Source organism: Phallusia mammillata, chromosome 6, assembly GCF_965637545.1.
Source record: "Phallusia mammillata chromosome 6, kaPhaMamm4.hap1.1, whole genome shotgun sequence".
In the NCBI taxonomy this organism is placed as follows: Eukaryota; Metazoa; Chordata; class Ascidiacea; order Phlebobranchia; family Ascidiidae; genus Phallusia; species Phallusia mammillata.
The window spans coordinates 17,547,287-17,568,698 of NC_137257.1; the positions used below are offsets into that span (position 1 = coordinate 17,547,287).

Sequence of the window (21,412 nt, forward strand, 5' to 3'; positions counted from 1 at the left end):
AGATGGGTAAATCACAAATCTGCGATGCTTTGTGTTTTGTCATAAAGTTATAAAGTTTTCACAAACTAAATAAGCGATACTCGCAGTGACTAACCGCAACAAAACGTATAATGATTATTTAAGTGCCTGATTTCGCTTTTGTTACATTTGTTAAACAATCAAAACAAAACCGCAGCAAAGACCACGATAGTTTCCGATTTTGTCGATTTTACAAGCCGCCCACCAAACTCTTGTCAAAACTTGAGAGCTCCTGAGTCACACAAAATGACGTCAATCCGTCTGATAAGAAATGATCGATGGTGGGGCGAGTCATTGTCACAGTTAGTGAGTATTGTGTATCGCAGTTTTGTCGCGATTTTAACCTATAGGACATTGACCTTTTTGGCCGCAAAACACATTTTAACTGTTAAAAATATTTAGTGGCAAAAAATTGACAAAATATAAGAGAAAATTTGACCCAATAGACAAAATATAAGGATAAACATAACAACATAATGGACATCACATTGTTTTGTGGTGTTACCATGAATTATAAGAGAGAAATGTTCAAATGCACTGATATATAACGGTTAAACTGCATGCCTTTGTTGGAAAATTCCCCTTCAGTGTCCAGAATAGCACACACTTACTACATGCAATAAATAAACTGTTGCTGCCGAGCATGATGTATTAACAAATATGTAGCACTTCCAGCAGTTTTTATTATAATATGCCGACGTTTCCAAGTTCCATACGATACACCTTCATCAGGGTAATGACATTAATTGAAAACACAAAGTTGTATTATGATAAAAACTGCTGGAAGAGCTACAAATTTGTTATTACTATATGCAAGTTCAAAAGCAATTAGATGTATATTCTTAGAGAAAAAGGGTTCATAATTTTGTCAAGCATTTTTCGTACTCGAACCAACGACAACAAAGAGTGCCTTGTTTCACTGCCAATGAGGGCTATCCCGGTTTGCTACTTCACAACACTTTCCCTCAATCAACTTCAGCACTTAACAAGGGCCAATGAAGGTGTTTTGCGTTGGACTATGTGCTCGTCCAGTACTCTAAGCTTAAAAGGCAAGAAAAGTGTCAGGCGACGTAGAAAAGATACCAAAAATGAAGCGAGCTATGGTTCGTAAGGGACAATGAATCAGTCTTGTAGAACAGTGCTTTTCAACCGGGTGTATTGTACACCCCAGGGTGTACCATAATTTTTAAAGGGTGTACCACTTTGATGGGGTGTACTGGGGTGTACCAGATACAAAATATAATATACCTATGACCCAGGTATCACAATAGGCAGGTTTCAGTTTTAGAACAGACTGACTGGAGTGTACAATACATGGCACAACATGCATCTCAAGTGTACGTTGATTTTAAGTTACAAAACTCTATTTGTGACGTCATAATTAATATTTCACTTGATAATCGTTGGTAATGGTAGTTATTTTTGAAATTATGAATTATGGCTTGTTGGTATTGTGCTCATCATTATTTCTGTTGGGACCACAGATTCAGTGTGTTACAGGGTTGAATAAATTTTTCACTGGGGTGTACAAATTTTTAGTAAACGTTAAAAGGGTGTACAGTTTCAAAAAGGTTGACAAGCACTGTTGTAGAATAAGAAGCCAAGCAGACGTAATTAACAATCTTCGATAGAGTTATGGTGGAATTGTGTGTACAGAAAAATAAGATGTATAAAGTAAAATTGTTACAGCAATTCAGAAAATCATGGTGTTTTCAATTTGAACATAAAATTAGATACTTATGCTAAATTCAGTCTTTAGCATAAAAAATACCCTATTTGGAAAAAAGGCTTGGTTCATCAATAAATGTAAATGTTTCAACAAGCTTTTTTATGCAATCTATTTACATTTGCTGTACAATTAGCTTTTCTTTGAAATGGAAATTAGTTGTTTACACAAAGAATCGACCTGATGTGTGTATTTCTTTTTTACAACTTTGACAAGTACGAAAGGGTGTTTTCAAGCACCTATGTCGGCCTATAGTACGTGTTAATACATCGATAAGAATCATACCACCCCGGAAATATACAGTTAGACAAAATTATATTTTATTTTTTTACATGGATAAGTGTTATATTGATCCACTGGTAGATAACACTGCCATTAAAAGCCGAATAGTGTCCCAAAGTTGGGCATGTCATGTAGTATTAAGCCAAAGCACACAACCTACAAGGTGTGTTCCACTTACAAACATTGTAAAGCCGTTTTGAAACATTTGTTTTTGACGAGTAAGGGTTAGACCGTTATAGAACAACAACACATGCTACTATATAATGGAGCGATTCTACTTTGTCAGGTAAAGCTTAAAGTAGAGGCAATCTTGTTGGTTAGGAAACTTGTACAACAAGGATTGCCCAAGAGCGAACATGGACAATCCAGATTCAATGATAAGCGAAGAAAAAAGGCTGGAACTGAATCAGCCAAGCAATGGCGAGGCGAATACAAAAACAGCGCCGGTAGCTGTTCGCCTGACAGACGCTAACACAGATACAAGTAACCAAGAAGTCGACAGAGTTGCCAAATACAAAGAGACAAAAGTAAGTGTTTTGAATGTGTACGTTGTTGGTAAAATGTTAACGCTATTAGCTTGTTTAATAGAGACTGTAGTTTTCTTCGTTTTTGCATCGGTGCTATTTTCCCCTTTATTGTTGTATTTTGCATCTATGGAGAATTAGAGGGGTTTAAATGATAACAAAAACTTATGCAACTTAACAAACCCACTAAGCATAAATTTTGAAAGGTAAAAATACTTGTTTTAAGAAAAAGACTTAAACAGGGTGGTTTTGTATTATCTAACCCTGAAGTGGGGCCAACTCAAAGTTACCGTGCAAATTTAGCGAAGTTCGAACTTAGGATTGCATCTTGCCCAGCAGGGTCGTGCATTTTATATTTCTAAGCCAAAAATCAGCGTATGTCTTATTATACAACATTCGGTTACCGTACAAAACGCAAACAAGTACTAAAAATATTTATTCCAACACATCGTACGAAGACACAAATTTGTAATACACAGACCAATTCTTTGCATTCTAATACAAGATTTTTGCCCCTCGTTTTTAAACAATTTAACAATTTAAATGCTTGCACAAAACGTTGCAACATATACACAGGTTGTGCGTAAACCTACAATGTCCTAATCAAAAACAATTGAAACATTACACTAGCCCTTACGTGCGGATAAGATGAAAAGACAAAATTGTAGAGTATCACATTTGGTGGGCGTAGGCGACCCTAAGAAATGTTGAGAACAATCGTTAACAAGCGAGTTGGTTAGTAAACAATCGCAAAGAATGGAAGCATTGTGAATTAAGGCCACAGTAGAATCCCTCGCGCTGGGCTAGTAGTTAAAAAAAACTTATAGTTAGTTGTGTGTAAAAGTAGTTTTGCCAGTCCTGTGTAAATAGGGATGGTTTTTGTTTGTTACTCTAGGATTTTGCTAAACTGAAACAATTGCAAGTCTGGCTAAACGAGTTTAAATTAGCCAGCTTAAACTTAAACCATTTTTCAAAAACCTATGAGAAAAAAGTAATAGGTTTTAATTTGCGGTCAATTCAAGGGAAACGAATGAAAATTGTCACTTAATCATGCACAGAGATATGATACATGTATTTTGTTTGTTTCAAAATACGATATTTTAGTACAGATCAGACGACAAGATTTAAAATGATTACTTCAAATTCAAACAAATAGAATGTGGGCAAACATGCATTTGTGGTGCTGATGCATTGTCACCTCATAATATCATTTATCTAGCAATAGATCATTCGAATACCGTTACACAAGGTGCGCATGAATTATGGAGCACTGTGCTTAGTTTGCGCAATGTGTCGCATCAAAAGGAGTCGGTCTTCGAAGCAGTTATGTAAAGGTGTGTGCCTTCAATTTTGGCGAGCAGAATAGCTTCAAGGCAGGTCCTAGAGTTAAATAAGCTCTGACATGTACATGCATAGTTGTTTTCCTCAAATAGCACTCACAGTACAGTAGCAAAATGTCCCCCTTATGAAAGCAGCACCGAATTTTGCTGACTATATGGCTTCGTATTACCGTTGCCCCACTGCACGGAGAAAAGGGGTTTTATTGACAGACAGCGCTGTTATTGATATGATTGATGGAGTTCGCACAAAATCAACTATGGCTTTTACCAATCTTTGATCGCAAAGATGATGAACGCTTCAAGAACTCGCCCCATGCCAATATGTTGGTTTAGAACGCACGACTGGCCGTAAAAACGGGCCATTGTGTACCACTTTCGGGCTATTGAGACCTTCTGTGATACATTGGCAGTAATGACACTTACTATAAGTGCCAACAGCTTTTGCTAGAGTGAAGCCGACTAGGAGTTGAAACGATTAATCCTTCGGTGACGCATAGAAAATATTTTACATGCTTGCAATAAGAAAAGGTTGTTTGGTGTTATGTGTACGCTCTTCTGTTATAGTTTGATAATTTTTTTAACGGAGAAAGACCTGGGCCCAAATGTTGATAGCATAGGCGCCGACTTCAATTTTTTCCCGGGTATGCCATAACATTTTATACGTTTTAAAGTCGCTTGTTTCGTTTACAACGTGTTGCCTATTTAACGCAGTGAATTGTATGTGACGCATCATTAGTTTTAAAGTTTAGTGTATTTCAAACGATGTCCTAAACTGCCAGAAACTTTCGACAAGATAACACGTTAATTTTTTACAAGTACCAACCTTACGTTTGTAACGTAACAAAAAGCGTTGTTGTTTTTTCGGTTGAAACTAGACAGTCGTTTCCTTGCGGTAGAGGCAGTTAGAAAGAGAACTGCATTCTCATAACTTAGTTTCAAACGCTAAACTTTTTATCACGTGGTTATTGACGTAATATCCGGGGCAGCGGCAGCGCCAATACCGCAGTTGTGCTTTTTACCACCCTTTAATGTTTAAATTCCAGTGCTTCTTGAAGACGTCACAATTGTCACAATTGTAATAAATGCGAACAACTCACGGGATGTGAAACAATAACCGCGATTGAAAATAATTGTGTATGTTACGTATTGGTTCCTATCAAAATAATTTCCAGGAAGCAATAACGCATGACTAACGTTGGTCCGATTCTCGGGTATGCGGCATACCCGAGGTTTTCGTCCGGGTATGCGTGGCATACCTGGCATACCCGTGTTCGGCGCCTATGGTTGATAGTAATATGATTGCAATTCGGTTAAAACAAAGTATCTTATTTTGAATTTGGTAATGTTTTTTGTGTTTATCCCATCGTTTATATAATCAGTAGTGACAGAAATTAAAAGTTAAGTGCAATAATTCAAGAGCTTGGGAAAAACTTGAAATTGCGTATCGCTTCTTATGTTTGTTTAAAACAGAGGTGGGCAACCTGCGCCCCGCGGCCTCATACGGCCCTTCATTAAAGGTTGTGCAGACGCTTGGATTTCAAAAGTACTGGCAAACGAGTCCAATTATTACATATTTTTGAGCTGATTAATGCGCCTGATGCTAGTTTTCTGCGACCTGGCAAAATGTGGCTAGAATCAAATACGAATTATACTTGTAGTTAAGCGTATTTGGTAAGAAACAAAGCAAAATCACTTTGTGTTGTACACATGTGCGGCCCGCGATCCAATTTTGACATTTATAATTGGCCCTACAGTAACAAAGGTTGCCCGCCCCTGGTTTAAAAGCATGCAGCACTTTTGTACCAGGTAACAATAAATTCATGCGTTATAAACATTAGCAATGACACATATTGCTAACTTAAAGAATATAGCGTCAAGTATTGGGTGCTGAGCTTGTCTTTGCGTGTAAAGACGTCAACAGAGCCAAAGCTATCTTCAACAAAATCAGGAAATGCCCAGTCGTATATGATGATGTATCGACAAAATTTATCACTCAGTAATCTTATGCGAAACCGATTAATATCTCAAATACGTTATATCAACAAGTCCTTTTTCAGTTCATGTTTACCTGAGTAAGCTTCAAAAGCATAGTGGTCTTGGAAATTTCGAGAGCAAATATTTTCGCACGGGTTTTGCGCAATCGTTTGTTTAAGATTTCTATCGCATTGTTTGTATGCTAACAGACCTTAACACTTACCTTAACTGTAAGGTGTGACTATCTGATCTGAAAATTATAAATATTTGTTAATTGTTTACCCAATTTTGCCTTTAAGTTTGAACCACAATTTACAAATATTTTGTAAGTAAAAACTGTATTTGCTCGTAGCAGAATTATCATTAAAGTATAGACTAAAACGTGGCCATTTTGTACAATTGATGGTTAACTATAGGACCTGTCTTTTTTTCGTTATTAAACTAAGCAATGTAAAAGCAAATTTACACGAAATAGGTTTTCAATATATTTTACAGTTTTCATGTAAAATTGCAACAACAAGTTTCAAAATACATAAACATTGCATAACACTTTAGCAGTCACACCCAGTAAACACAATTTACGTCTATGTGGGCAGATAAATGACGCACGTGTCCGCCCCCTGGGCTCAAGGATTTCCTTCTTTGAGCCGTGACCTTCCGGCTACCAGGCGTAAAATCAGATTCAGTTGAACCTAACTTGTTGCATTGTTGCGGCGAAACCCTGGCCTAGCTATCAAAACTAACACGGCAGTACATAAAGGATACTGAATAGAGATGATTCCACTGTGCTGTACTGTGCTGTGAATGCTACGCTACATTCAAAAGCTATGTGGTTTGTTGTTGTTCCAGTATCAAAGTGGTTGTGGCGAGAGGGCTGCTATAAAAGATTGCGATATTGTCGAAGAGTGTTCAATAAATGATTTGCGTGCATTTTGGCTCGGCAAGTTGTTGATACGTATAACATTACATGTTTGGGTGGTATAGCTCAAAGTAAGGTAAAGGTCAAAACGTTAGTCAGGGCACAATTCGTATCATTGAAGGAAGAATTTAGTAATAATCCAGTCAAAAGGCAATAGTTCTACTGTTAATTTTGCTCAGTGCCAAATGTAGTGCATCTGTCATTAATGTACGAACTATTGAAAAATAATTCCATCTGTTTTGTAAGTGCAAGTGTTTTGGGGAAAAATTAGACAGTGGTGTTGTCTATAACCGTGCAATAACGACTGATTAGAAACCCAAGACGAAAGAAATTACATTTTTCATTCTATATAGTAACATCGCAGACATAATGGTTTAACTAAAACAAAGAATTTTGTGCATTTGTTATGAAAGGTTTCAAAGTTTTTTTGTGTGTTATAGGTCAGTGAAGTAGCATACACCACTGAATCTCCGTTAACTGAACATTCATTTTCCTATCTACACACTGAAGAAGGAAATCAAGAGAAGTCGAGCAAAAGCATATTCGACGTGCACAGAAAACAACTTCTGTCGTTAGGAAACCAAAGGTAAAAATAGGCTTAAACGAAGCATATTCATTGCTATATATTTACAATATCAGTCATAAATGTCATTAATAATCTAAAAATACATATGAATTGTCGTAATTTTTATTTGAAATACTTGGTTGCTATAACTTTTACTCATCCATGGGCATTGTGTTCATGTTTTGTTTGATTGACATCATTTTAGATGGACTCAAATTGAACCTCTTTTTTAGGTGTTCATCAAGTGGAAACGCTTCACCCAACGAAAGTTCACCAAAATCTTCACCACCTAATTTGCACCTTAACCGCAAGCCTATTCCACATCTTTTACTCACGGTAACCATTTTTTCATCCGCTTATAATGTTTGTTTGTCTCTTAAATTGAATTGGAACAAGACGAAAAAAATGCAAATGAAAATTCGTGTTTTGACTCTTCAACCGAACGAATTACATACAGTAAACGAATGCAACATTTTTACCAAGGTAATCTCTGACAACTCTGCCTCGGAGGACAGCGACGCCGGTTCGGATCCTGGCCGGATTTTGAGAGCCAAATCCCCGCTGGTTCAAGTTCGCACTCGAGCCAAGAAGCTCTACGACTACAGTGACCCCGCTTACCTGGAAAAAACTCGAAGAGCTCGCAGAAGAAAACGCAGCGAAGTTGACATTGAAGTTGGACTACGGCTTTCACGCTTCGTAAATCGACCTTACGAAGGTGCAGCTGACAAGTACGGCGGGCAAAAGGGCTCAAAACAGCCAAGAAATAAGCCACAAAAGAATCCAACTCACAATAAGTCGCCGTTAGCCTCATCGAACGAAACTTCACCTGCTGGATCAGTAGAGCGTATCGACAAATCACGTGCTCAAACTGCATCAGTGTATGGTAACCGGCTTAAATCAGATTATTATCAGCGAAACAGGTTTTTAAACAGCCAGCGATTATCAAGGCGGCGTAGCATTTCAGTTTCACCGCCAAGAACGCAGTCAGCGACCAAAGCAGCAAATCGACGACGGCCATTCTACTCCAGCCAATCACATCACCCATCGCCTCTGACGTCACCGGGGACATCCCCTCCCGGGTCTATAGGGTCATCCTCGCCAGCTCTGTTGCGCTACCGCAGAAGCACATTTAAGACGATTTTGTCTCTCCCAGCTGAAGAAGGTATGACATTGTTACACGTGGTTTTAATCTGGAAAAAAAAGATCTAGTTGCTCTTCTAGTGGTTATGCAATGAGGAAATCAACTGAGGTTACCGGGTATTCTTATTGTGTTTGGCGTTTTAACTGTCGTGATGATTAATTGCTGCAGCGGCTTTTCTGTCTATTTTATGTTTTAGTGAGCAAAATTTCGTTTGGTGGATTAGTGTGCAAGTAGAAGTTTAGGTGTACAAACTTACTTCTAAATAAATAGAGTTTGAAACGACTGAAAGCGCTTAAAAACGGTTTAGTGATTAGCGCCATTTTGTCGTTTTAAAAAAAAATCTAAATCAAATATTTTTTTAGGAACAGAAGTGCTCAGTTTATCACACAACATTTCCAACGGACAAAAGAAGCCATCTCGTGAACGCATCTTTCCACTCATCCAATCAACCCCTCGCACGTCACAAACCAACCCGGTTGTGACGTCACAAGCTAATCACACGTCATCGCTCGTGGAAGTCTGCGACCGTCTGACCGAAATCAAAAACCGACAAAACAGCGAGAAAGGCAAAACAATGACCAAGGGCTCCGGAAAGACGAAGAAAAACTCTAACAAGGGGGCTTCCCCTCAGGTGAGCACTGGTTTTGGGAATTCATTTTTGATTTAAATGTATGTCAACATTTTGGGTGCTCCCTATAATAGCGGTTTTTATTGACAATTAATGGTAGCCTTTCTCAGAGTTGTAAGTCAGGGCGGGCTTTTTGAACCGAGTTAGGGCTTTTTCTTCAAAAAAATGGGCTTGATTCGGGCCTGACTTCAAACTTGGTGTAAGTATTTTTTTTGAATAAATTTCACTAGCTAAGTAGCCAGTTGCTGGACCTGACCTACTGTCAAATCGGGCCGGGTTTCGTGCTTGTACTTTCGTGTTTGGGCCATGTTCGGGCTCAACTTTCAGGCCCGAGCTTTTAGTCGTGGGTTGAGCAAAGGTCACTTAAAATAGAAACAATAACATTCTTGTAAAACGCGTTCTAAATAAACACATGTTTGTTGTGTAACAGAAGACGTGGACCATCAATCACTGTCACATCAGAAACAGGCATAGTGAACTTAAGTATAGGGTTATTTGTACTTCGGACATTTTCGGCATCTATGTACAGTGTGTTTATGAGCAATTTAATGGTTTTTGTATTGCAAAATACCTTTTTTTATTTTTATTTTTACGATGTTCGAACCCAGGACACTCCAGGGGACGAATCCCGATCAGGGTTTTTTATTTTTGTATATGGGTCAGGCGCGCCAAACCATTCGGCCAAGTTCCTGCCCTCTTGCAAAATACTATTGTGAGAAAAAATCAATACAACGTTACTTTACCCACTTGCGGGTGGTCACTTAAATGCCTTTTTGGCAGTTTTTGAATTTGCAGTTACCAATTTTGACTTATTGTCATGTTATAGTTTAAGGCACTCATTTTCCTATTTAACATAGCTATACCTTGTTGCAGCCACAATCGCCGGGGTCAGTACAGAAGCGTGTTTTGCTGAACACGAGTCTCCCAGCTGGTTCCCCGACGTTTCAACGGGCCATGAAGGGCCTGAAACCCCCTGAAGCGGTTATAGAGGAACCATCGGGTGACGGCATTAAACAAATCCCACCTATGAACAAAAAACCTCGGGTTCGTATATCATCCGCTGGAGGGAGCCGTAGCCTCGGGAAAAAATCTCCGCTTGCCGGGATATCGAAGCGTCATCCCAGCGGAAACGACAATAAGTCACCTGATCCCGACTACGATACGACAATCGCTGAAATACGCGACAAACTTAGTAATCTCGGCACTGGAATAAACGCCGAACCACCCATGCCCAAGTCAATACTAAAGAACAGACGACGTTCTATTGATGACCTTGACGTTGGGACAAAAAAGGGACTTTCCTTGTACTTGAAGTCAAAGCAAATGGAAAACAACGGCCTCGTTACCGCCACCTACCGATAATGAACAATTCTTTTTTAAACTTTTTGCTTATTTGTTGACAAGAAACTTTGACATGGTTTCACTTTTGGGAGTTTTGCCCAATGATATTTGATTTTCAAGTGTATTCTTGCTTTTTATATCAAGGTTTGGAAAAGTGACTATGGTAATGATGTGGCGTCATAAAAATGACCTATGAATAATTTTGAACTTCTTTAGGACCTGATGTGCAGCTCATACATTTTTTCTGGGTACTTTTACTTCCGTATTGGTATTTTTTACATGATTTTTGTGTCTTTTCCTCTTCATGTTTTGTTATGTACTAAATCAGTGGTTCCCAACCAGGGCCCATGGCCCCCCATTTTTGTTTTACTCTATTCGACCTGTTTAAACCCGCAATTAGTACCGAATTTCAACACGGATTACCATTTCATTTTTTAAGGGGGCCACAGGACTTACAGGATAACTTGAAGGGGGCCACAAGGTCAACAAGTTGCGTGTAGGGGGCCATGGTCCACGAAAGATTGGGAACCACTGTACTAAATCAAGAATGGGCTTCGTTATTTCAAGAAATGTCTTCAAGAACCGAAAAACTAAATTTGCAGACGTTTTCTACGTTTCTGTAGGCTACAATGGTTTTGACCAAGTGAGGGAAATTTTATTTGGTAACTCTTTGTGTTGTTTTATACACCCAGGTCTGAATAAGACAAGCGTGCCGAATTTAAATCTTGCAAGTGATACAAAAACGTTTACCAAGAGGGCGTTCTTCGGAATTAAGGTCGCAAAAAATTCAAGTCGCATTCGGAATTCAGCTTGCATAAAGTGGACTAGGTATAGTATTTTCACATTGGTCATAACCTACTTAGCCTATCTTCGGCCGTATATCGGGCAATACGAGTCAAATGGGACTTACCTGTGGTAAGTAACGGTTACCACGACATTGTCCTTCAAAATAAGGAAAAATCTAAGACATAAGTACGGTATGGCACCCCTGCTTATAGCCGTTACAACGAGTAAAATTTACTTGTGCAGGTAGTATATTAAGCCGACAGGTTGCTTCCGCAAAGTAAACCGTACGCGTCGGTGGCTTGGTTAATGATGGTCATTAAACTTTCACCAGCCATTAAACTTACTTTGCTTTGCTCGGAAACGACCGAAGTAAACAAAACACAGCAGACAGCGCACTGGGACACTGCGATACCGGTACTTGACAAACACAGTCGGTACACATGTTTTTCAGTTGCCCTTGTTTGTAACCCAGAGGAAAAGTTGCACTTTGTTTTACATTTTCCATTAAATTTTTGAACCTAAATGGAAATGGTTTAATAAACATTACCCTGATTCTGATTGATGGCTAGCAGCTGGGGGGGTGTACGTCTACCTGGTGAATATTACAAAAATCCTCTGTGTGTTGGTTCCAAAAAGTTTTTGGCTGGTCAGTTCCAAAAGCCAAGAATCCAGAAAAAAAACTTAACAATGCATAGCCATCGTCCATCAGTATGTAAGCTTTAATGTTGATGTATGTAGCCGCAGCCACATAGACTTTTTTAGCCACATAGACAAATTAAGCATGCTATTTTAGGGCACACAGTCTGTTTGATATAACAACTAAATCCAGAATAAACTTTTGTCCAACATTGTAAAAGGGAATTGAAAAATGAAGCAATGGTGTGAGCTACATTCAAGAATTATTTTGAGACCGAGTTTAGGGCATTTTGACAAGTTCGTTTTCAATAACATCATAGAATGCTTAAAATTTGGGGACTCAAGAAACAAGCAATGTACACATCCATTTAGGTTAAAAAAGCTTTTTATTAAATCATGTTATTCAACCCAGTGGAAACGAAGCAATGTAACACACTTGGAAAGCAAACTATTATGAGCAATGGCAAGAGTGAAACTCTGTTCAAAATACAGCACTCAAAACAAGGTGAAACAATTCTTTGATGACAAAATGCAGACATATGTTGTGTCATATTTTTCTCATTACATCTGACAAATAACACTTGAATCAAATGCTTGCAGCACATACCGTAGTCAATAAAATGCAACGAAACACATCTACAGGTACCAGTTTTTATACTTTTGTCATGGTTTTAGGGGTTGGAGGTAAAAGGCTTTAGATTTAATAGGAGTCACACTGCTAAAAACCTAATACCTGCTTTTTTGCACCAACATGCACCAAGATTTTGCAAACAATATACTATACCTGTGAATATTTTTAGTTGACAAAAAAAGCATGGACATGAGCATGTGTAATAAAACAAATACAATTATTTTGTAAATCTTGGCCCCTTTCAATGACAAACAACAGCAATCCAATTGGCACACAATGAAAGCACTTCAATTGTTTTGCAAGGAATTATCCAGACCTTGGTTTTCTTTCCATGATAATTGATGCAACATTGTCACCAGTCAACTGATTGTGTAGATTGTGTGATCCATCACAATACGGCCACTAAAAAGAAAATATACTGAAGCAACACTAAACAAAAAACACTACAAAAAATGAATAAGTTTACCCTCTTAGAGCGCCAGCATCTGCAAAAGTTAGTTTTTTCAGCAAGGTCCTCCACATCGATGATATCATAAACTTTTTCCTTGGACTTCTCTATGTTGAAGTTCATGATATGCTCTTGCTGGATGCCACGGTATTTGTCATAGTATGGTTTGAATGCAAAGTACCCAGCACTTCCAACAACAGCAGAAAATGAAACCAAGTGGGCCCAATCTTTGACTGAAAAATATAAGTTTGCTATACAATATGAAGAAGTTTTGGATTGTCCTAATACTGATTTTACAAAAAGCAATTGGCATTACTAGGTTTACCTACAAAAGCAACCACTTCAAAAAACAAACATGTTTATGATTATGTTTTTGATGCACAAAGTTGGCATTAACAAAACAACTACTAAATGGAATATACCAATATTGTTACAATTGCATGGAACTCTTTTTTTGTATCACACTTACCAGAAAGATCTAGAAAGCCTTTGAAGGTTCTTGGAATTGGAACATTTTTCAAATAATTTGGAACTGTGTCACGCACCAAATATGACAAAACTTCCATTGCTTATGTTTAATATAAAAAGTGTAAACCCTTAAAACAAACATAAAACACGTTCTTATTAAAAACAAACTTGTTACTGCAATTTTTTGCTCTCTACAGTTCTGCACCGTTTCTACGCATTCCCTCCGTGGCAACTGGTAAAATGATGACACGCAAAAAAACGAAGCGTAACGACGCCCCAGACAATTTGCTTCGTCAGCAAATCACCAACTGTGCGAAAAAAGGTTGCCCCAAAAATATACGGTTAGAGAAAAAATGTGTTGCGCGGGTGGTAAAATGGCATTATTTTTAGTTGTGTTTGCGATAAAATACCACGTGATTGCAATTTTGTTACATTTCGGCAAGGTGCTGCGATTTATAAAATTACCTCTTTGAACTTACCGTATTTACTCGATTGAAGCCGCGGCTTATATTTATTTTTACCTGCCGTTTGTGCGGCTTACATTTTAATTTTATACCGATATTATTTCTACACTCCTACTTTTAGTTTATTTGAGATTCAAAACTTGTATGCATTTACAGATTATAAGTCGATAAACGTTCCGTTGGGCACAGTTCGTGTCTAAAATTCCAGCGTGCGGCTGACAACCGAGGTCGGCTTACATTATTCTGTTAACACCTCAACATGCGGCTTACAATCGAGTAAATACGGTGCGCAGAGCTGGTTTTGCACATTGTTGGTAAAATATTTCTTAATTTAAACCACAAACCCAACTGTTTGGCTTTCAAAAACAGAAGTAGCATTGCTGGTTACTATGTTGATGGGATGATGCATGGCTTTCCAGTCTCTTGCTCCCAACAAACCAAAGTATCTATGACCAGCAAAGAAAAGTACCTACCTGTGCACTGATTAGACCCAGTGGCGGGATTCAGCTTGTTTGCATTGGTTCTATAGAAGCTTATCACGAAATTTTATTGAGATCAGCGAACCGGTTAGCATTACTGGTTAGTGTCAAAAGGACTTTTTGTAACCGAACCGGTCGAAAAGTATGGCTTTTGTGATAGAACTGACTGACAAAAATTAGAATCCCACCACTGATTAGACCCCATTAACATGTATTATTAGTTTTTTGTCACTAGCATTGCTTAAAACTTCAGTTGCATTTTCAAAATCCTTTACATAAATTGATTTGAACCAATGAGATAAGTTTACTACAACAAGCAGTCCAGAAATTGTATTTTAACACAGAATTTTACACAGGTCATTTTTACATTGGAGTATATATTACGCAAACTGAATTTTTTTGTACAAATCTAAAGTATGTCCACATAGTTTGGCATTACCCTGCATTAGTAAAGTTGAAACTATTTAACAACCTTAGTAAAATAAAAGCAGCCATAGAAATGAAAACATAATCACATCCAGGAAAATAATGGCAATAAATTAAAAACTCTTGTTAGCTGTGCAAACAGGTTTTCAAATTTGGGGTGCTGTTTTTTGGGAAAACTATCTTTATCCTTACTAAGAACATCATACATTACCAAGAAACAAGCACAATCATGCGCCCAGAATGGCTAAATGCAACGAAACTGAAAATCCACAAAGCAGTATTATACACAACAGAGCAGATTGAGCAATACAGGGCATTAAGGGGAAATGGAAAACTAATTGCCGCTAAAACAATCAAAGTTTTAAGATGAAAAAATGAACTAGTTTGTAAAGAAGGTCACAGGTTTAATTCAGAATCCTTACTGAGCAAAGAATACTAAGATGAATAACAACCATCCATTGCATATTTGCGAGTCCATTCCTTAGCGATGCTGTTGTACTTATCGCGGTTAGTTTTGAAATTACGAGCTATTTCTGGAACAAGTGGGTCGTCCGGATTTGGGTCAGTTAAAAGAGAACAAATTGACAAAAGAACTGGAAAATAAATTGGAAAAGTTACATCTGATAAAAATTGACAAATTAAATGTACATCACACAACTATTTATGTGGTCAAAATCAAACACACCAAATGATTTTTGACTTTTACAAAACCCTAAACACATTTAACTAAGTTTTTAAATAAACAGTCTTTTAGGGGATTTTGTATTGGATTTAATTTGTAGGGACAATTCATTATTCTTTTACAGTTTTACTACACAACTATTTCATAGTGTTTGTAGCAGAAAATTTCTCTGTAAAAATGAGAAATCAACTAAAAAATCAACAATCTGCTAAACTTTAAATATTGATGTTTTTTGTTTGTACAAAAATATTTGTGTGGTTTGTATGGCTCAAGCCGCTGTTTAAATGTTTAAATTTAACAGTTAAAAAATCATTTAAATAAACAAATTACATTTCGCTGGTACTTATCCTTTAAATTTACACTACACTGTAATGTTTAACAAAAAACAAAAAGTACTTATATTCAAGTCACTGGTGTTTTAAATCTATCTAATTTTCATGGTGTGCATTTCTTTTATGTGTCACAGTTGCCATATTTTTTTATGGTAGCTGCATTACAAGGCAAATCCGACCCACCTTTTGAGACGGTTAAAGCTGGAGACCATTGTGAGCGCAAAATGTCTAGACAAATACTTCCATTACTGTTTATGTTTGGGTGATATATGCGAGTAGTAAAATTTATCTGAAAAAAAAACATTATTTGCATAAGTTAACTTTCTTCAGAACATGGTAAGACCAAACATTTCTTTTGAGTCAGTGGCTTTTACTCATTTGCCCATATTAACAAAACTATGTTGCAAATGCATGCGCCACAGGTAAGGTTGGTCTGATAATACTGTATGTCAATACCATAGGTGTAAAGTTGTAAAAAATACTGGGGATGCAACTTTTTACTGATGGCGCCTATACCTATACCATGTGCAGTATCTGCACCCCTATTGGACCAATATCTTTCATGGGTTTAAGACTGTAGTTCTATCACATTAATTTGCAAATAGCCACTTGACACCTTTTCTTTGTGTTCGATTGGGGACCTTTGCTGTGCGTTTGATAACATATGTATGCAAGGAAAGGACGATTTGCCGAATCAGCAATTTTAACAAAGAACTAGAAGGGTGGCTTTCTGATATACTTCCATTTTATATATTCTATACGATATTTACCAATTTACTATACACATAATTTGATCTACACATATGATTGTTTTTGTAAACAAAAACTAATGGGTCCCCACACGCGTGTTTGTGCGGATTTACGGTAAACAAATGTTGCGGTGACTTTTAGATTTTTAAGGACAAATTTTTAGAAAGCATTAACCTAACAATAAAATTTTTTTGTTTGTATTCTTTTTGCACTATTATTGTCATATAATTACAAAAACATTAAAAAAGAACGAAACAAATACTTTAATTTAATCTCTTGCTTTGATTTTTTCTAGAAATCTGTAACAGTTGTGTTACAGACACTTTAAATTAAAAAGCAATTTGCTACAAGTGTACACATAACAAATTGTTTTTCATTTAACTTTGTTTCGCAAAACCACCTGTAGTAACCTCTCAGGGTGCACACGCCAAACGACTGTTTGACCTATTGACACCGTTTTCAATAGCACGCCGTCCTTACTGTTCAACAACCCCGTTTAACCTAATTTATACATGCCTTGAGTGTTGATTCCTAAATTTATTGCAAAAAAAACGCTACGTTATGACGAAAGAAAGTTCTGAACTGTGTTAGTAATACTTACTAGTTGACCTTAAGTAACCCGTGGTCATGTGGTAGCCGACCTGACAACGAGCATTTAAAAAAAAACATTTATGTTGCAAAAATGTCAAGTTTATTTTTTCAACTTTATTTTGATTAACAAGTTTTGCTTGACATATACGAAACCGAAGCACGCTTATTAGGTTTAAGTCACGTCATAGGTGTGAAACCTTTGCCAAAACTAAAAATGTGAGTGATAACTTAATAAAACGAAATAGCATTGCTGTGCAAAACAGCTGATTTCTGATCACCAAAACGACGTCTCGTAAAACGTCTGTCCGACGTCAAGCTGGGCACCCTCCTGCTATCGTAAACCAGTGAGTTACTCTCTTGGGACTTCTGTCTACAGTGTCTTTCTTGACCAAACGAGCGTTAGACACATTTACGTTTCGGGGGCCTGTGGGTGAACCGCTGGGTAAATCGGGGTCAGACTTCTGGAGGATCAAGTTTGGATTAATAAATAACATATGTCCAAATTTGAATAAATTTGAAGCACTCTTTCTGTACCAAACGAGCGTTACAAACGAGCGGTAAAAATTTTACGTTTCGGGGGCCTGTGGGTGAACCCCTAGGTCATTCAGGGTCAAACTTCAGGAGGATCAAATTTTGGTTAATAACTAACATCTGAGAAAATTTAAACAAATTTGAAGCACTCTTTCTTGACCAAACGCATATAACAAACCATGTTTTAAAAAATTTGCAATTTGGGGGCCTGTGGGTGAACCGCTGGGTAATTCGGGGTCAAACTTCAGGAGGATCAAATTTAGATTAATAACTAACATCTGTCCAAATTTGAATAAATTTGAAGCACTCTTTTTTGACCAAATGCATTTAACAAACCAGCGTTAGACAGAAAAAAGAAAAAAAAATACGGACAAAAACAATATGTGTCCCCTTCAGGGAAGGGGACCCATAATAATTTTTAAATTAATATATTTTATGGCGGGAAATAAAATTCAAATATAGCAGACTCTGTAATATTGGCGCCTAAACCTAGGTCACCTTAAATCAAGTTTAAGCCATTGCAGTGCTTTACAAACTGACAATAAACTCGGCTGAGGAATTGTCAATTCATTAACTATTTTTATATTTATTTGTTATTGCGAAGATTTATTGCAACGAACAATAAGAAAACGTTAGTCTATATGTCATGTTTATGTTGCAATTAAAAGTCTGTTTCTTTCAAAACAATTACAATTGTCGCGTTTCAACCGATGTCTGTTCGATCAATGGCGTGACTACAAGTGCATTTGTGTTTTGCTGTAAACACATATCTTTAACAAAGATGCGATTTAGATGTTATACGACGGTTAGGGGGGGGTGCACGGCAACCAAACACTATACGCCAGTGGCCAATACCCACTGCTATGTGCGGTATATGTACTTGCCTGACACTTCAGCGGTATCAGCCCTAATACTGATAGTTTATAAACGAGTGAAACATGCTTTAGCGTTTAGCCGTCATTTCTGCCACATTGTTTGCCAAAAGTCACTTGACACAGAACAAACCAGTGTTAGACAAAAATATTTCATATTTGAATAAAAACAATGGAACCTTTTCCAAATTTGTACACTGTATTAATTTTCATGTCAATTAAAATGGCTTTTGCTGCCTACTGATTAAAAAATAAGTGGCTCTTTCAGCAAATTTTATTATGACAATTTTATTATTTCATGTTACTTTCTTACCTTGGGTGGTTTAAATGGATAATCTGTTGGAAACTGTATGCTTAGGAAAAATACTCCACCCTGGTATGGGCTGTCTGCCTGCAAAGCAAACAAGAAATGCTTTGGACTACTAAAACCACATCAAACTGACTGGGATATGGTTTACTTTGCTTTAGTAACATACTTACTCAAAAAACAATGTATACCTCATCCCTTTTTGTGGTTATCCTCAAATATCATTTACCATGCTCACAACAGATATATATATACATATTTTGTATAATTGGTAAGAAATCTATAAATATAATATACATAATATATAGTGAAAGATACATATAAACACATGTTTATTTGTGACCAATTGTATGAGGCTTCCTATTATTAGATTGGACTAGATACACAGACCACTAGTGGTTCTTTGAAACCTGTCAGGTGGTATGCAAGTAGCTTTCTGTCATACTTAATTGTAGTCAGATCAAGAATAGCCACTGAACTGACCCAAATGATCATCCCAGGTTTTGGGCGAACCTCATGTTTGGGACAATACTTTGGAATTACTTTGAAAACCTTGCTGGTTTTAGAAATATGCTAGCGGTGGCAAGAAGGATAGACCTGTATCTCTGCCCACCATTTAAACAAGGTTTAGGTAGTACGCAGCTATAAAAAATGTCGTCAGGTGGTACACAATCAGTTAAAGGTTGAGAACCACCGACTTAAAACATAATTGTCACTCACACATGTATTTGTAAATTGGTGCAATCATTTGTGTAAAGTGTTTTTAAGGGAAGACAAATCAATAAACTGCAAAATTTATCCCAAGCTTTAAAACTTTCTGTTTACTTTATATTATATCATAAACAGTTTAAAAAAATCAATTATAAATTTTTGATCCAACTCCATTTTAAATACATCAACACGCGAATAAACAAAATATTGGTGAAAAAAATAGTGGAAAAATAAAGTCCAATATCAATGCCTTTAAAAGAATATTACAACACATACATAAGCCAAAAACATTAGTACACTTACCGGCCCTGTTATGGTTGCCTGCCAATGAAACACTGTAACAAAATGGGTTTTACAGTGATTAAGTATGCAGCAAATTTTTGTCATTACTAGATACACTATTTTAATTGGAACTTGTTCACTTTATATAATATCATTACCAGTTTAAAATAAAAAAAACAATTGAATCAAAATTTTTTGACACAACTCTATTTAAAACTAGAAAGGTGGCTTTTCTATATATTTCCTTTGTATACATTCTATACTAGGGTTAGATAACTGAGTGGGCAAAATTCTGGACGGTTTAAGAAAAGTTACCAACAAAAACGCCCAGTTTCGGTATAACTATGTTTGGCAACACCAAAGTTCCGTTACAGTGCATTCTTTACCATGTTGTTACTAGTTACTAACCCAAAAAGTGCCATTTTTGATAAAATAATTGTTGTCACAGAGAAAAAAAGCACAGTTTTGTTTTTAAATAAGTTATGAAACAGAAAGCTTTATATTATGATCCGACTCCTATTAACAAGATCTGGTCTGAGTATTGTTAGCTTTCCAGATTCATAGTTTTACATGAATGCATGCAGTAGGGTGCATCATTCAACACAGAAAACAGTTATTTGACCTTCTAGTCTCCATAAAAAGAGTTGTGAAAACTACAGTAGGCTGGGCGACTTGGTGTTAAAATTCCGGACATTGCGAGTGTTTTTTGAAAATTTGTCAGGAAAATTCTTCAAGTCTGGTAACCCTATTTTGCAGATACAGAAACTATACACAAACACACAACATTCGACCTACTAACGTCAGTGGTGAGATTCAGCCGGTTCGCACCGGTTCTATATTACTGTCTCATGAAATTTTATGAGATCAGTGAACCAGTTAACATTACTGGTTACTGTCAAAGAACCGACTGAAAAATATGACTTTTGTGATAGAACCAGCTGACAAAAAATTTGAATCCCACTACTGACTAACATGATTCAAACAAGCATTTACCGTCATCTCCAGCTGGCCCAGCTGAACACAGTGATGGCGGATCTTGAGACATATCTTTCAACTCCTAAAAAGTAGGAAAAAATTAAAAAATACAATATTGCCAGTCAATGTAACTCTTGTAAACAAAAGGGTACTTAAGTAAACAAATCTTTCTAAAGCTTACCTTGTTTATTCGCTTCATCGCCATGTTCAATTTAGTTTATCAGTTAAAACCCTCCTTACACAAACAGTATGATAAAATTTACTGCTAAAAACATAACACTCTTGTCATTACCACAACTCCCATAGTCACTCTGACCCAGTACAATAGTAATGCATTCATAGAGGAAAAATACTGAGTCTGACCATAGTCCACAATCCACATATAGCAACAAAATTTTACAGGTTAAGTAAAACTGCAAGAACCAAGTGTTTGAAGGAACTGAGATAAAATTAAGTGAAAACAAACTACAAAATTGAATTTTGAATGTTACTAAGTAACATTTGTTAAAAAAAGACTGAACGAACAACGTTTAAAATGTGTGATGAGCTAAACAAGTTTCAAGTCAACAGTCAACACTCACAA

The 21,412-nt window shown here is 36.9% G+C and overlaps 3 protein-coding genes across 3 annotated transcripts; 1 reads left to right on the top strand and 2 right to left on the bottom strand.

Annotated features, from left to right (window-relative positions):
• The first annotated feature begins 2,382 nt into the window (after positions 1-2,382).
• Positions 2,383-11,464, top strand: LOC145234420 (uncharacterized). Its single transcript, XM_080099155.1, has 6 exons — positions 2,383-2,553; positions 7,224-7,369; positions 7,582-7,684; positions 7,832-8,510; positions 8,852-9,120; positions 9,991-11,464. The coding sequence occupies exons 1-6, from the start codon at positions 2,383-2,385 to the stop codon at positions 10,477-10,479; spliced, it is 1,857 nt and encodes a 618-aa protein (XP_079955281.1). The 3' UTR covers positions 10,480-11,464.
• Positions 11,465-12,247: 783 nt separating this feature from the next.
• On the bottom strand, positions 12,248-13,588 carry LOC145232716 (CDGSH iron-sulfur domain-containing protein 2 homolog A-like). Its single transcript, XM_080097385.1, has 3 exons — positions 13,429-13,588; positions 12,978-13,192; positions 12,248-12,913 (listed from the first exon to the last, which is right to left on the bottom strand). Exons 1-3 carry the CDS (start codon positions 13,523-13,525, stop codon positions 12,818-12,820), a joined length of 408 nt encoding a protein of 135 aa, XP_079953511.1. The 5' UTR covers positions 13,526-13,588; the 3' UTR covers positions 12,248-12,817.
• Positions 13,589-14,685: 1,097 nt separating this feature from the next.
• LOC145232715 (ubiquitin-conjugating enzyme E2-17 kDa-like) lies at positions 14,686-21,117 on the bottom strand. Its single transcript, XM_080097384.1, has 6 exons — positions 21,011-21,117; positions 20,848-20,911; positions 19,876-19,907; positions 18,868-18,945; positions 15,994-16,099; positions 14,686-15,389 (listed from the first exon to the last, which is right to left on the bottom strand). Exons 1-6 carry the CDS (start codon positions 21,032-21,034, stop codon positions 15,232-15,234), a joined length of 462 nt encoding a protein of 153 aa, XP_079953510.1. The 5' UTR covers positions 21,035-21,117; the 3' UTR covers positions 14,686-15,231.
• Positions 21,118-21,412: the final 295 nt, after the last annotated feature.

Coding starts and splice junctions, on each gene's coding strand:
- LOC145232716 (XM_080097385.1), bottom strand. CDS start 13,525: ATGGAAGTTTTGTCATATTTGGTGCGTGACACAGTTCCAAATTATTTG. Junction 13,193..13,428: donor AGGCTTTCTAGATCTTTCTG/GTAAGTGTGATA, acceptor TATATTTTTCAG/TCAAAGATTGGGCCCACTTG. Junction 12,914..12,977: donor GATGCTGGCGCTCTAAGAGG/GTAAACTTATTC, acceptor TTTTCTTTTTAG/TGGCCGTATTGTGATGGATC.
- LOC145232715 (XM_080097384.1), bottom strand. CDS start 21,034: ATGGCGATGAAGCGAATAAACAAG. Junction 18,946..19,875: donor AGGCAACCATAACAGGGCCG/GTAAGTGTACTA, acceptor TTTGCTTTGCAG/GCAGACAGCCCATACCAGGG. Junction 16,100..18,867: donor ATCCATTTAAACCACCCAAG/GTAAGAAAGTAA, acceptor TTTTTTTTTCAG/ATAAATTTTACTACTCGCAT.
- LOC145234420 (XM_080099155.1), top strand. CDS start 2,383: ATGGACAATCCAGATTCAATGATAAGCGAAGAAAAAAGGCTGGAACTG. Junction 2,554..7,223: donor CCAAATACAAAGAGACAAAA/GTAAGTGTTTTG, acceptor TGTGTGTTATAG/GTCAGTGAAGTAGCATACAC. Junction 7,685..7,831: donor TTCCACATCTTTTACTCACG/GTAACCATTTTT, acceptor ATTTTTACCAAG/GTAATCTCTGACAACTCTGC.